General features: G+C 42.2%; 1 protein-coding gene across 1 annotated transcript in view; it reads left to right on the forward strand.

Moving 5' to 3' along the window:
• The first annotated feature begins 983 nt into the window (after window positions 1-983).
• The window catches only part of TMEM131 (transmembrane protein 131), a 94157-nt gene continuing 78713 nt past the window's right edge, over window positions 984-16427 (forward strand). Inside the window, exon 1 of the mRNA XM_068182694.1 lies at window positions 984-1422. Coding sequence (XP_068038795.1) covers window positions 999-1422 — 424 coding nt within the window. The 5' untranslated portion in view covers window positions 984-998. The remainder of the gene's footprint in view (window positions 1423-16427) is intronic.

Genomic DNA, 16427 nt, shown 5'->3' on the forward strand with positions numbered 1-16427 from the left:
TAAGAGCCATAACAAATGTTACTATTTTTAGTTAGGCTGTTAGTCAGTCCCTTAGAGACTCTGGCTCTATTACACTACCAAGATCTGTTATACTGTTGTGACAGAAAATGATGTGTTCGACCACTTCAAACTCAGCGTGACGTGTTGATCAGGTGGTGAAATGAGCAGTTGAGAACGGCATGTGGGTGCATACAGGTTTTTACTCTAAAAAGCTAAGGCAGTTCTTCAGTGAACAGACTGTGCTGGACTCTTCTTCCAACACTTTATCCAAGATGACTTTGAGACTACCATTCCTGGGCAGATGACACGCAGTTCACATCTCTTACTGGGAGCATCACCACACGGCACACCTGGTATCAGAGCTTCGGTCAGCACTGCTTCCACGGAGCCACTTCCCAGTAAGCTCCACCTGACAGACACCAACCTCACACGTGTAACAATGCACCTTCTCCCCCACTGCAAATTCACTCCGTGCCTTCCCCAAGGCCTTACTGCCACACGTGTCACCCGAACAGACAGCGACAGGGACACGTCTTCCCTCAAGAGCGGCGGACGCGTGGTGTCACGGCCCAGCTCCAGCACAGGGTCCCACCGCGCCTCTGAGGCACGAGAACCTCCCACCCCTCCACTAGTGCTGCGGCCCAGGCTGATGTGCCGACAGCACCGGCCCGGCAGCTGAGGTGGGGGGCAGGGATCCCCTCAGGGTGAAGCTATCGACAGCCCCGCCGCACAACGCTCCGGGCCGCCAGCTGGGGACATCGGGCCCGGGAGAAGGACAGCAGCCCCGGAGAGAAGCGGCCCCGGCTCTGCAGCCAGGCCGCCCGCCGCCATCTTGGACGCGGCTGGGAGAAGCTGAGACACGACAGCGCCCCCGGGCCGCCCGGGGAGCGGGAAGAGAGGGCTGGAGAGGCGGAGTGACCCCACCGCGGGCAGCCGGCGCTTGCGGCAGAGCTGAAATCGCATTTGGAAAAGCTAAATACATAAATAAATAAATAAAAATGAAACCAGAGCGACCCGCCGCCAGAGGAGCGCCGCCCTGCCCGCCCCTCTCGCGGCCCCAGCTCCCCGGCCTGGCCCGCCGGGGGCGTGGCCGCGCCGGGGGGCGTGGCGGCCCGTGGCGCGCGCGTCAGGAGCCGCAGCGCGCGCTCGCGGGGGTGCCGGCCCCGCCCCTGCCCGAGCTCCTCCGCGCGCGCGCCGCGGCCCGGCCGGAGGCGGACGCGGACACTCGGCGGACCCGCGGCGGCACCGGCACCGCGATGACGGCGGCGCCCGGCTGCCCACGCTGCTTCCCCCGCTGCCCCCGCTGCTCCCCCGGCAGCTACCCCTTCCCCCGCGCCGGTGGCTGGGCAGCCGCCTGGCGGGGCGCGGCGCTGGGCTTCGCGCTGGCGCTGCTCCTCCACACGGCCCGGGCCGAGAAGGAAGGTGAGACCCAGATTTCCCCTTCCCTTTCTTGTCCTCCTTCCCCCCCGCTCCTCCTCTTCTTCCTCCGGTGGCGGTGGGGCCGTTGGCGGCCGCGGCCCGCACCCGCTCCCCGGCGGCGGGGTGGGGGGGGGCGGCTGGGGAGGCGCCCCGGGCTCGCCGTCCCTTGTCCCGCATCCCGCCGGCTCCCGCATCCCGCCGGCTCCCGCATCCCGCCGGCTCCCGCATCCCGCCGGCTCCCGCATCCCGCCGGCTCCCGCATCCCGCCGGCTCCCGCATCCCGCCGGCTCCCGCATCCCGCCGGCTCCCGCATCCCGCCGGCTCCCGCATCCCGCCGGCTCCCGCATCCCGCCGCTCCCGCTGCCCCGGGGCTGCGGGGAGTCGCGGCGCTGCCTTCCCCGCCCCGCCACCGCGGCTGCCGGAGCGCGGGTGCGTGGCTGTGCCCGTGTGTGTGTGTGTGTGTGTGTGTGTGTCGCTGGCGTTTCGCGGGGCTTTCTCCTCCCTGACAGCGGCGGGCGCAGGCATGGAGCTGGAGCTGCCCTTTAAATAGGGGAAAGGGAAATAAATAAATAAATAAATAAAATAGGAGGCTTTCTTGCGTTGAGCTGGTTTCCCTGCGGCAGGCTTCCAGCAGGAGACGAAGCCAAGCCAAACAGGCTGGCGAAGCTGCCTGAGAAAGGACAGAAATGCACGCTTTTGCATGGACTGGGTTTTGATCCCTCACCAAGTGACAGTGGGACACCCCTTTTCCTCCCCGAACTTTTGTCAGTTCTCTGGAGCCTTTGCGGAGTCAATGGCGTTTTCTCCGAAGTTTATAAAGTCCCTGTTGGACTTTCCCTAACTTGTAGTGTCTGTGATTTTGGCGTGAAGAGTCTTTTCATTGTGGTTTAGCAAGGAAGAAAAGCCCCGAGCGAAACACCTAAGCATAATCTGTAGCATTGCTGAGAACAGCTTTCAAGCATTTCCAAGGTGCAGACTCGTAGTCTGCTTGGAAGCGTGGCTGTGTGGCAGCATGAAAAAGCAGCAAGTAAATATAATGTATTACTAAAGTAGGTGAAACAGATTTACTTTGGCTGGACAGGAGAATTTGCTTTTCAGGCAAGTTGCTGCACCAGAAGAGGGAGGAGATTGAGGTCTGACAGGAAGAAAGGGAGTAAAAATAAAAAAGAATAAGAATAAAAAAGGGTATGGAATAGGAGCTTAGCAAGGAGGGTCTAGTCGTATGTCTAGACCAGACTTGAGGGAAGACATACATCCTAATAAGGCATCTGTAAAAAAAAAGTAGGTATACCTTTCTAAAGAAGGGCTCAATTCCAGTAATTTCTTAGTAGCTTCTTTTTACAAATATGAGGATGTTGATATGAAGGTGATTAAATTCCCAAATCAGTTGTTGCACAGCCACTCTTGTTCATTTGACTTTGTCTACAGGGAATGTAAACATTTAGAAAACAGTGTGAGTATGATCCCATATCCTTAGAGAGATTAGGATGTGTAAGTTTGTTAGTGTGGCCTGTAGTGTCTTGAGGTACTAAAAGAGTTCAAATGCTTGAGAAACTTCTATTTTTAACTCTTATTGTGATTGCATTCCTTCACAGGTAATAAGGTATATGTGTTTATAAGCTTTGTCAGTGATGTCATATACTGGTATGGTGGAATTGATTCATACCCTAAAAGTTGTGACAGCTGAGGCCATGGTCTGATTGGTTCATTTGTGAAGAAAATACTGGGTTTTTTTCTCTATGGACTTTCTTGGCATTCCTAAATAAACAAGGGCAGTTTTAGATTCACAGAGTGTTGTAAATGCAGGTGAACCCGGTAGGAAGAAATGATGATGTCTGACTCCAGAAGGCTGAATGATTTCTTTATTATAACTATACTGTAGTACATTAATATACTATTTAAAGGAGATACTAAAAGTACATACCTACTTCTCTAACTACCATATCTAACTCACTAACAACTTGTGACCTTCTTGAAAGAGTCCAGACACAGGTGGGTTGGATTGGCCACCAGGCTCAAACAATCCTCACCAGAATCTAATCAAGTAATCACCCCAGGTAAACAATTCTCCAAACGCATTCCACATAGGAAAAACAAGGAGCAGAAATAGAAATTGTTTTCTCTTTCTTCTCTCTGTGCTCCTCTATGAAGAAATACTGAGAGAGAGAGAAGAATGTGCCTGGCACAACAGAGTTTGAACAGATACAATTGAAGCCCCTCAGTAAAATTGAATAGTTTGTACTGATAATGTTTACCTCTGTTTATACAGTCTATTACTTAAAATTTATCCCAGCAACACATCTGTCATTTTCTAAAGGTGAATTTGTTTCTCAAATAGAACATGGATTTCTTTTAGTCTTCAGATTTCTGACATTTGCTTTTCTTGCCAGGAGTTCTGCTGCTTACGGTAGTCTATGAGTGGTACATCTAAGGTCACTAATAGGTGTTTCTTTGGTGTTTGTTTGGTTTTTTTTCTGTTATTCATCTTTTATGAACTCCTGAGCAGAATTCACTGGCAATCTGCATTTGTGGATCACATGTTGGAAAGTGTTGTCTTGCTTCTGTTTGCTGAGTGCAATGACTGTTTAAGCCCTGGATTTAAAAAAAAAAAAAGCAAAACAAAACATAAACCAAACAATAGTTTTAAAAGCAAGACAAATATTAAAGGGACTTGTGAGATCTAGTCCCACTTATCTTAAGCTACAATATAAGTGCCAGCCTGCAAGAGGTAGTGACTGAACACAGGAGAGGAAGGACCACTTTGGACGCCGGGCCTTTAGACCAAGGTGGGAGTTCAAAATGAAACACTAGTTGAGAAGAAAGGAGGGGAGGGTGTTCAGGCTCTGTCCTTAAGTGCCTTAGCTTTTACCAGGTTGAGTCAAGTTAAATGTAGTAAGACAGTTTAAAAATAATAGTCAGGAAGCAGAGAAGTAGCTAGGAATATCCTTTCCATCTCCCAAATGTGGGCATACATTTTCACTACAGCTGCAGGAAGGAAGCTGTGGAGAGGGATTAGGGCTGAGGTTGTGCGTTATTGTTCCTGAGCACTGCTGAGTCGAAGGTGGCTATAGTAAGACACAGTGCAGTATGTACTCCAGAGAAGTTGCTGCGGAAAAAACTTGATAGAAGCAAATGCCAGGTGAATAGTGTGAGAAGAATAGATCAGAATATGACAAAAGAAAATGAAAAATGAATGTAGAGGACACTGTTCCTCTTACCTTGCATATACCTGAGGAGGAACTGGGGGAATGATGGAGCTGATGCAGAGAAGATTATGCTGGCTTCATGTGGAGAAGAAGCAGCAAGCAGTTCTTTATGGATGGAACTGTCACAAGTAGAAAGAAGATTGATATTGGAGTATTCTAGATAGACATGACTGTTTCTAATACCCAGTCTTAGTTAAGGAGTTTGAGGGGGGAAAAGGTAACATAGACATCTTTGCCTAAAAGCAAGAAGCAAAACTGAAATTGTTTGCATCTTCTAGCTGTAAATCAAAGTCTTGAGGGACTGTGATATTGCTGTACACTCTCTCTGTGCTAGAAAAACATAACTTCTGGAAATTATCTGGTATCTGAACAGATAGCAGAGTAAACTGTGATTGAACCAGCCAGAGAACCTTAAACATCAATTTCAGACTAAACACTGATATGTGGCGCTTTTTTTGTGCCTAGCTGGGTCCTCATGAGTGCCCATGTATTGCTGAAGAATGAGTAAGACTGAGAAGGTTGTAAATTTTATGTTTGTTGGTTTTTTTTTTTTTTTTCAGTTAGGAAATCTGTGAACCATTGCAACAGAATGACATGGCAGGAAAAAATTTCAGTCTCAAAGATCCTCTTGCTGTTTAGGAGGGGCAAAAAATAACTTTAGAGTTTCTTTGGCAAATATGTATGATTTTCAGGATTTTTGTAAAGCTTATCCTTTCCTAGTGTAGCTATCACATTCTGTATTGCTACATAGACTGGGGACAAGTATCAGTTTATATTGGTGTGCTTTTTGTTTTGTTTGTTTTGGGGTTTGTTTTGTTTTGTGGGTTTTTTTTGGTGGTGAGGACACACAACATACACAGAATAGCCTTCTGGGTTTTAGGTTGCTGGAAGCCATAGTAATGCCATAACCTCATGGTAAGTTAAGTGTTTTGAAGATAAATGTCTGACATGAGGATACTTTTTTACCTGAACTGTTTTGTGTTGGTTCCCTTATTTATACACATTTACATATTTTTTAGAAAATCTTCACTTTATACAACTCATTTTTTTAAAAATCCCCTTTTATTTGGCCAGCTGACTGAAAGCCTGTAGAGACTACTTTGATAGTTCTCTTACCTACCCATCTGTTCACAACATAGGTGCAGGTAGAGCAAGGTTGATATTTAGGCTATGTTCAAAAACTGACTGTAATTTTTGAAGTTTCATTTTAGTGCTGGATCTGGGAAAAAAATTCTATTTAAACATCTACATTATGAAACCAGATAGACCAGTGAATTTTTTTTTAAATAGCTCTTTTTTTCTTGATGTATTGTCTTCTAGCTTCCTAGAAACTAAGTTAGTTACTCAGTGTAAGAGGGATATTGTCATCTGCGCAGTGCACTGATACGTTGGAATTCTGGTTCCACTTTTGTCATTCTTTCTAATCTCAAATAACTTTTGCTTTTTGTTTTTTACTGATATCTAAAATAGCAAACCGGGATACTTCAGAGGAGTATCAAAACTAGATTAATATTGGAGGATGATTGAGAGAAAGCTTATATGTTTAATATTATAAAAAGTCTCTTCACATATACTGCCTGTCATATCCTGCTGTCAGAACTAATCTACAGTATGCCAGCTTTTACTTTTATGCTGGTGTTTTGACCCTGGCTTAAATAATAATTTGATTCAGAAAGAATGACCTCAATCAAACTGGAAACACTCCAGCAGTTGAAGTAGCACATCAGAATCATGAAGAGTGTGAGCAAAACAAAGTGGATAAAAATTGACCATGCTATCTCACTGTGGTTTTGAAATTTAAGTGTGGGACATTTGATTAGGTCTGCACTGTGTCTGTGCACTTGTGAATTAAAAATATTGACCATGTGCTTGGATTGAATAGTCTCTTGCTTGCTTGTGAAATCTTTGGACTAAAATAAAGGAAAAATTTTACTGCAGTGGACAGGAAGTTGAGACCCCATAATCTCCATGACCTTCCGTGTAATCTCCGAGTGGATGCTGTTCTCTCCCTCACTGGCGTTCAGTTATATTGCACGTGTGAAGCAGACTGGGTCCCCTCACCTGCAGAGGTCCACTGAAGGATGGTGTGCACTTCAGGGCCTTGGATTGTCGTCTCTTGAAGGAACTTGCTATGGATTTGTGTAGTACTTAATACGAAATTCCACCAGAGTGTGCAGAAGTCACTAGGTTTTGCATTATTTAAAGCTTTCAGTTGGGATTTTTTTTTGTGAATGACTGCAGTATGGATTGCTCTGAGTCATTTGGATGTATTTGTGCATTTTAAAATTTTCAGCTGTTTGCTTGGACATTTCCTGTGAGTCACTTTATTTCAAAGCCTACCCAGTTTTACACTGTTTAAAGTGATATGTGTTATGGTTCCACAGTGTGATTTACAGAGTCTGTATGTTCAAATAATCTTTTCAAACAGTAAACTTGGTAAATGACCTGGGAGTCTGACAGTGAATGGTGGATGCTGTGGTTCGTGCATAATGAGCAGTAAAAGTTATGAGACTGAAGCACAGGGTAGAACCAGTTTGGTTTGTTCCTGTGTTTGTGGGTTCTGCAAGAATAGAAGTCTATAATGATCTCTTTTATTTCTCTTGCCCGTACCTTCTGTCCAGTGTAGCACCACTGACTTTGTCAGTCTATGGCATGAACTTACCTGGGTATAAGAGGCACAGAGGCACTCAAGAAAGTGCTTTTTTTTTTTTTTTTTTTTTTTTTTCCCCCTAAAAGACAGCAGTTGAATAAGTTTCTACTCTTCACAGTAATGAGTGGGGGTACTTGGAACTGGACTGAGTAATACCTTGAGCAGCCTCCTCTAACTAGGTGTTCTCTGATCAGGTGACTGGGGTGGAGCCTCTGGGGTCATGTCCAGCCTGCATTATCTTGTAGTTCCAAAAGCTGAGCACAATTGGTCCTTACAATGGAAGCAACTGAATTGATCCATTCACGCTGCGGGAGTTAGCAAACTTGAGTTTGAACTAGTTATTTTAAACATAATTCCTGTTTTTCAAAAACTTTGTGTTAGTATTTCAGCATTTTAATTATTTATACCAAGACAGAGGATGCAGAATTTCTTCTTGCATAGGGAGAAACCAAAGGAACCAGTGACCATCAGAGCTAAATACTTCCAGTTTATCTTTCTAGTCATAAATACAAGCAAAGAATAAACTTGTGTCAGATACGGATTTTTTAGAGGCGGCTGTTAAAATTTTAATGGGATGCAGGATTGCTGTGTACTTCTGTTTTCTCAACTATCCTTATGGAATAATTAGTCTTTACCGACTGCAGCAAAGATGTGATGCAGCATTTGCATTTAACATTTTTGAAATACGGTTTTAACATTTTCTCATAAGCAGCCTTGGATAACTTTTGCTTTGGAATATTAAAGGGACTAAATCAGGATCATGTCTGTCTCTCTCTTTGAAGACCTTGGATATAATGGGGCAATAGTAAAGAACTGAAGGATTGCCATGTAATTCCAATCCCTGAAAAGGGAGTAAAAAATTGAGGTGTTTCACTAGTTTGAGGTTTTCCTGCTACAATTATCAGATTAATCTTCTCACTATCATAGATGCATTTTTAATACCTCTCCTCCTACTGCCTGGCGTACCTTGCAGCAGAGAACCATCTGAGAACAGGAGTTTTGCTGTCCTTATCAAAGTGGCTTTAGAGATAGCTGAGTGAAATTTAGTGGAAGGAACTGTACAGGAAATGAAACTACACTACAGCTCCTTCTGTCTGTGTACTCTATGAAGCTACAAACTGTTTTGTAATAGAACTGTTCAGCTGACTCTAATGCAACATACTTTAAGTCGTTTTATAAATGGATCCATTACCTCTTCTTCATGAAGCAGTTTGTGTTAAGTGTTATCTGAGGGTTTTTTTCAGTTGAACACCTAGATCTATGTTGAACTGTATGGGTTCTGTGTAGTAGGATGTGCATGGACTTTCTAAAGTTACCTAAACTAGAAAAATCCCACACAACACTTGGTTATAGGGTTAGGTTTTTTTAAGTTGTTTAAGTGAGGAAGCACAGCTAGCATGATGTTAATCAGATTAAATCACCATTTGAAGGAGTGATGATAGGAGACAAACTTGTAAACAAGCATGGTACCAATTTAAGTAGTTCGCAACATTTCCTAGTAAGTGTCATAATATGTTACATGAATTTAAAGAGTGCTTGTCTAAAGCTTGTAAATAAATAGGAAATAATCTAAAAACACAGAAGAAGTCTAAGTGAATTAGTGATTTGCACCAAAATACTGTAAAAATATTTACAGGTGGATTTTGTAGATAATGATAAAAACTGTCTGGGCGACTAGATAAACTGCAAGGTGTATGGTTTTGGTTTATTTCCAGCAGTGGTTCATGCTCTACCTCAGAGGCTGGCTACAAGGAGCTCTTCCTGGCTGTGTTCTGGGACCTGTCCTGCTTTAGATCTTTGTCACTGATCTGGAGTTGGAATGTACCAATACTCAAGGGCAAGTCTGCATTTTGGAGACACCTAAGCAGGACAGAACAATGAGCTGACAGGACCTTCATGAAATCCAAAAAAGGACAAATGGAAAGCCCTTTATATGGGACAGAATAACCACCTGCAGGGAATACAACCTGCTGTTCATGAGTCAGCAATGTACCCTGGCAACATGCAGGAGTGTAGCCACTGGGCTGAACAACGTGATTATTCCTGTCTAGTCAGCACTTGATAGACCACACCTAAACCACTGCGTCCAGTTTTGTTCTCTGCCGTCCCACGGGAAGTCTGCAAGGATGGTCAATATGTGTATGACCTATGAATGGAGGCTGAGGGATCTTGTGGCAGTTTGCCAATATCAAAGTAGTTTATGGAGCAAAATGGAGCCCGACAGATGCATGGCTGGAGCCTGAGACAGCAGCCATAAAGTTAAACAGGAAAGTTTGTTTTGTGCTGGGAGATGCTGCTCTGTGATGATGTGAGTAAGAGAGGCACTTGGACACTATAAAATAGCATTGAAAATTCTGTTTTCATATAGAGAGAATAGTATAGATAATTTTGGATTTCTTTTGATGCTGAGAACCCTGAATTGTGTGGCACCAAACAGACCTTTGAAGAGTCCACGTGCAGCACAGTATGCAGACCCTATCCATAGCAAGGTTACCCTGTGTTGTTCTGTTGCTGGATTTCCTTACAAGAAGACAACTCTATTCATAATTTTTGCTGTCAGGTAGAAAGGATGCTGACATGGGAACTTCCATCTGCGCTTTCAGACAAAGCAAGGCCACCCAGGTGGCATAATCGCTGGTGGTGTTGATTGCAGCCTGTCTGTTTTAGAGGGCTGTCTGGGCTCCCCGTGCAGCCCGGCCAGCCCAGACATGCAGCCCAGCACAGGCGTGGGTCTGCTGGGCTTGGCTCCCGCATGGATGGCTGGCTCCCGCATCCCTCACGGCTTCCGGTCAGGATGGCCGTGATCTTCTGCCCTGACATCAAGAGTCTGTATTTCACCGGGAGACTGGTCAGGCATTGAAACAGGTTCTCTAGGGAGGTTATGGAATCTCTGACTTCGGAGGTTTTCACGGCCCAGCTGAATGACAGCCTAAAGTGACATAATCCAAATTCAGCATTCACTGTACTTCCGCAGAAGGTTGAGCTGGATGACAGTCTTAACGTCTCTTCCACCCTCAGTTTCCCCGTCTCAATATTTTGTGTCTCCCCTGGGATCTTAAAACTTAGTTGGAGCTTGCAGTAGTTTTGTTGCAGCTGTTGGGAATATCTGTAAGACAGAAGTCTGACTTTTCGTGTAACTCTGTGGTGAAGTCAGTGCTATGGTAATGGTAATGCAGATATAATTTTGGTAGAAGTAGAGTTGTAATTGTACCAGGAAGCTTAATGGGTTGCTGCATCACTAAAAAAGGGTGATCATAGTTAAAAACAAGACCTTGTCAACCGTTCCTTATTTCTCTAATCGTGGATCACATATACTTGATTTGTCCCCTTGTTTTTGTTTCTTCCCCTTAAAAAAATTGTTTCAAAAGGAGTATTTGTGTCCCATCTTTCACTTGAAGCATAATACAGCTATTAGTTTTTGTTGTTGCCAGCTGCTGGCAGTATAACAATACATTCAGTTGTGGTTTACATGTTAATGTACAAGATGTATTAAAGTTATACTTAACAATCTGTGCAGCTAATATGTCTGAGGAAATACTGAGATATTTGGATAGTTAATGTTGTGAAGTTTTCGAGTATTCCTTTCTTGCAGTGGAGGACATGGAGTACTTGGTCCTTACTAGAAACCATTTCCTTCTTGTCTGCTTTGGTATTCTGAACCTGTGTGTAACTTCAATCTGTGGAGCCAGCAGCAGGCAGTTTAGAGGTACCAGAAATTACTATTATTTAGTGTATACTAGGAAGCACTGAGGCTACTCTTGCCCTCTGAGTTGTCTCTTGCCCTCTGAGTTGTCTCTTCTAAGAAGATAAGGAAGGGGGGTGTGTGTGTGTAACTTTAATATTATGATACAGCTACTTCTATATTATCATATACCTTGTCAGTTGCCTTTTGTGGAGCTTAACTAGGTCAGGATGTGCCCATATACTTTTGGCTGACCTGTATCATCCAAAATATTCAAAAGATTAATAAATTCCTTGTTCTGGGAGAAAGGTCCCAAACATTTGATGTTGGAGGAGAGATAGTTGTCATTGACGGGTGAAGTCACTCTGCCAATCAGTACTACTGAATATCATTATCTGATGGAGAAAAGACTGAAATTAACTTCCAGTTCATCAGGGAAAATTTGATCAGAGTTTTAGTACTTGATGAGTGCTGGGAATTCTTCCTTTGATTAAATGAAATTTCTCTAGGGAAAAAGACTAGACTAAGGATCTCAGAAATTTAATAAAGCATTTATTATTTAGCGTTATTTAATTAATTGTCTTTTAAAAATAACTGTTTTGTGAAAAAACCCCTCTAATGTTGAATTTAGCAAAGGGGTGCCTATTTAGGTTGCCACTGAGTACTAGGCATATCAAAGTAGAAATGAGAACTATTTTTGAGTGAAGCCTTGTCTTTGGGGGCAGCTTAGTGATGATTGAATTAGATGTCTCTCCATAACATATTCTGTCACTAAGCCTAAGGGTTTGGAATTATTGGGTGAAATCATGATCTGTGTTGCACCGGGTGTCAACTTAGATCATCACAGCTGTTTGTAAAAGAGTCTGACCAGAAGAGATTATTTATTTACTTCTGAGGGGTAACTGCTTCCAAGGTCTTGTAGGTAGCTTAATTGCATTTCTGCAAGCATTTAATTTCCCTATGCCTACTTGCACCTTTAATTTCTTATTAATGTTTTTGGAGTGTTCCCCCCAAATTGAAATTTGCCTGTCTTGTTTAATTGTTTTGCTCTGTGTTTTATCTTCTTTCAGAACTTTCAGTTGTTCTTCTCCACCCTTTTCTTCTCTGGTTTTATCAGACCTTGCAGCCAGCTTTTCCCTGCGGGTGGTCTGTGCTCCCAATCAGTAAGTGGTGTTACTGCCACGTCCTTAGCACTATGGCTTTAACGTCAGGCCTTTTCTGCCTTTTCCTGGCCTTCAGTTGTTGTATTTATCAACTTTATATGGTAGCTGAACGAGCATTATCTTGCCACTCTTTTTCACTTGTCAGGCTTAATAGCAGTTTCCAGTGGACAGCCGCGCGGGGATACTGTGCTGCTGCCTCTCAAGGAGACTTCTGTCCGGTGCTCGGTGTTAACCAAACCTCAACTGGTACACAACCAAAAACAATGGTGTTGTTCCTGCACCCCTGTTCTAAAAATTCATGCAGTTCCACCTTGGTAACTGACCAAGAGAGAAAAGGAGGGAGGCAGAATGAGGTCAGAGAGGAGAGCAGAGCTCTCACTTAGTAGCTGCTGTTTCTGTGCCGTAAGGTGAGTGATGGAAAGCGCTCTCTGTAGGAGCCACCAAGACAGGAGTAAGGATGGAAAACTGAGCGGTGTCCTCAGAGCAGAAGCTGTAGCTCTTACCTGATTGCATTCACCTTGCCAGCAAGGCATTTTGATGTCAGGAGGTGTCTGCCTGGCTCTGTCACCTTCCTGTTCAGTGGAGGGTTTTTTGGAAACTAAAAATTGCATCTTCCTTCCTCTTTTCTATGGTGTGGAGAACAGTGCTTGATCTCTGTCAGTGTTAATTAAGGTCATTAATCATCCGGGATGTACCTTTTGGGTGGGTCTTTCCATTGTGTCGATACAACCCTTTTTTTTTTTTTTGAGTAAATGGGAGTCTGTTCAGTGGTTCATTTAATGAGAGTATAAGTTTGGAAGACTGATGTTAATGGTAAAAGCTGAAATTATTGTCATTTAATGCATTCTTCTCCTGAGGCTCCAGAAGCTGTGAACTGACTGCTCTTTCTGGCAAGCTACATATTGAATGTTGCTATATGCTGTAATTGTTTCTATATGCTAAAAAGATTAGAATTTTATTAAGTGCACGCTAACTTTCTGCACATCAATATTCAGTGCTACATGAGCAGTAAAACTGCCACAATGAAAAGTTTCTGATCTAAAACTTGAGAAATTGAGATAAATCCTTAAGAGTAGTTTGGAGGGACTGTTGTTTTCCCCCCTCTCATTGCAGGACAACTTACTTTGTTTTTGAGGGTAGTTCCAAATAATTTTGTGCCTGTACACATTCCATAACAATACATGTATAGGAGTATAATTTAATTTAACTTATTGAAATTTTAAAATTGCCATCATTAGAAAGAATAGAAAGCCACATTTGGTAGGGCTCGAAGCAAAAAAAAAAAATGGATGCTATTTGCAGATGTTTGTTTTCTCTTTAGCTCCCTTTTAATTTTTTACTCTCTTTAAATGATTTCTGAGAAGTTTCCAGGAGTGTCAGGAGTATTGTTCTCTTTGGCTTAAAAATAGCATGCATGAACATTTTTCTCCTTTAATTAAAGAAAAATTACTTTAAAATAAGTTTTCTCATTCATACCCCCTATGAATGGAATTGAGTATTATTTCTTGAGAAGCATTTTGGAGCCAGGAAATAAATATCTTCGGAGGAGCTAATGAAATCTTTGAAAAGTTTAAAAATAAAGCTCCAACTTCAAGCATCTGGCAGCTTTCAAAGTAGTATTTTGGTGTTTTTTTCCAAGTGAAGTTTTATGGCCTTAATTGCTACCACCTGAAATCTGCCATTTTGGCCAATAGCAGATAGTTTTTTTTTAGACTCATTACAAAAAAACTAGATGAAAGTAAAAATTGCTTTAGTCAAAGTGGATGGAAATACATTTCTGTAAGGTGGAAATACAGGCTGAATACAGAATAAGCATCTGAGAATAAAAGTGTATGAATAAAAAGTAATCTTTTTGTGTGACATTCTGAAATCATCTAATGTAATTTTGTTAGGAATATAAATAAAAGCAGATTGTTAGGTGGAGTACATGTTACTTTAGTGAGCTTTTCTGTTTCTGTGTATATTTGTATCATTTTTTTTTTTTTGCAAGGATATATTTATCACAGAGCACATCTAATCAGTGTTAACTAAAAGAAACCTTGATGCAGTTGCACTGTCTTCTGAAGCGTGAAACACATGTTGTGAGCCAGATGTGTGAGCAGTGGCTTCAGAGTGGAGACTCGCTTTCTTCCTTCTCAGTCTTTGTTCTGAACCAGAATCATTCTGTCATTTCTGTTTCATGGCTAGCTTTAAAAACTGAATTGGTGACTGAACTCCTAAAAATCTGCATCAGTCTTAACTAAGGGGAAAAGAGATGAGCGAGCACAATGTGATAGCTCTTCTTACTAGGGAAAGGCCTTGCTGGGCAAAGAAGCTTGTCTTTTATCTGCAGGCAGAAATGACACAAAAGTAAGTCAGTGAAAGATTACACGCAGACTTGGTTGGCTGTTAGTGATGTGCTCAGTTTGTGCTGCTGTGTGCAGCAAAGTAGAAATCATTGTACTTTTCCCCCCGCACTGTGAAATAGTAGGTGGTGTGCTCAGGTATTGCAAGTGATCTGCTGTCTCTGTTTAGCTTGTATTAACTTGGGCACAGGTTGGTGCATATGAACCTACTTGACTATGCATTGTGTAAAGTCAGAAATTTTTTTGAAATGAGTAATACAAAATGAGGGGTTTGATGAAGATTTTGTCTTTTTGTTATTTAGCTTCATGTATTGCTTTCTCATTTCTCATGATGATTAAAGTGCATTATCTAGGGGTGGTTCTATTTCAAATCTAATATATATAAACAGAAAATACTAATTTGGCCAGTTGGCTTTTTGAGGGATGGTCATTAGAGATTTTCATAATGAAGAAAGTGTAAATATGTTTCTGTGTAAAAAAACTTCAAAGTGTGACATTTGTACACGTGATCTTTACTGCATTGTGTGTATTTTCTTTGTTTTGATGGCTCTTCCTGAGATCTGCTGGAAAAATTATTAATTTCCTCTTGTTATGGAGTACTGGAAAATAAACAAGCAAATTGCCTAGGTAGGTGCAGGAGGATTCAGCTGCAAAGCAAGCCTGCTGGCTGGTGATTCTCACTTGCCTGACATTCAGTGTCTCATAGGAGAATGAGCTTTTACATTTCCAGTGAAAGGTCACCTGTTGGGATGTAGGCAGAAATCCAGGCTGATAGCTGCACTGACTCGTCCATCTTGGAGAGCAGGCCTTTTTTAAACAGATTTGTTGTGTTGGACACTGAGCTGGGACATGTTTCTTAAGGCTCATCAGACTTCTGTAGTCCTGAAGCTGATTAAAATGGTCACTTGCATTACAGTGTAATACTGTTGCCCCTAACTGTATGGTATTTTATTTTTTACAATGTAATTTTCCATCCATAATAATTTTATTTTTTCATTCTGTATCCACCTACCTGTATTCCCCATGCTGATCAGTTTTCCACTGTTCAGGATGATTAAAATGGTGTGACTGTGCATAAGCAGTTAATTCATAGTCAGAGCTTTAAAAATAACTTGTCCGGGTTTAGTTCTGCGCTTCAACCAATAGTGATACAAATGTAGTAATTACAATTGCATAGACAGAGGTGAATGGTATTTAGCACATTGTAATTGGCTCATGTAGTTATAGTTACCTTGAAGTGAACTTAGTCATTAAGACAAAGAGTTAGAAACTGGACTTGGAAAAAAAAAAAAAAACTTAATGTAAATTAGGAATTATTTAAATAATTGACCTTTCCCTATTTTGGTAAGATAGGACACTATTTTTAGAATTGGGAGAAAATTAATTTACTAGATACAGGTTTGTATAAATCCAGTTTATAAGAAAGAAAACTGGTTTAGACAAGACTTAGGCAAGAAAACAGTTCTTGCAAGCATGTAAGAGAATATATAGAGATCATTAACATAAAAATAAATCAATGCAGTGCCATTGAGTAGCTGTTCCAGAGCCAAGTTATATTTCAGAATAGTTTTTTTCTAAGTATATATGCCAGAATATACTTCCCTATTAAAATGAAAAAAATAATAGTGGTTAAAGCAAAGATAAGTGTGCAAAGCCACCTTAAAAGTCAGATCTCAGTCAGAGTAGGCCTCATAAACTGTGGGCCGTGGGGATTTTTTTGTTGTTGTGCACCAAGAGCCTTGGCATATTCACTGCTCTCACATTACATGCAAATTTATTCTGTTTTGTGTAATTCAGTCACAGCTAAAGACTGGTGTTGGCTAAAATGATTTTGATATTAAGTTCTTGTTTGCTTTGAAGATGTGTAGGACTTTAAAATTTTCTTGTTACTTGATGGTTTATAGGTCTGTATTTTTCTTGTTTTAGCCCCAAATATGAAAGGCTTGGACAAGAGGCAGTCAA

This window comes from Anomalospiza imberbis, chromosome 2, assembly GCF_031753505.1.
Source record: "Anomalospiza imberbis isolate Cuckoo-Finch-1a 21T00152 chromosome 2, ASM3175350v1, whole genome shotgun sequence".
Lineage (NCBI taxonomy): Eukaryota > Metazoa > Chordata > Aves > Passeriformes > Viduidae > Anomalospiza > Anomalospiza imberbis.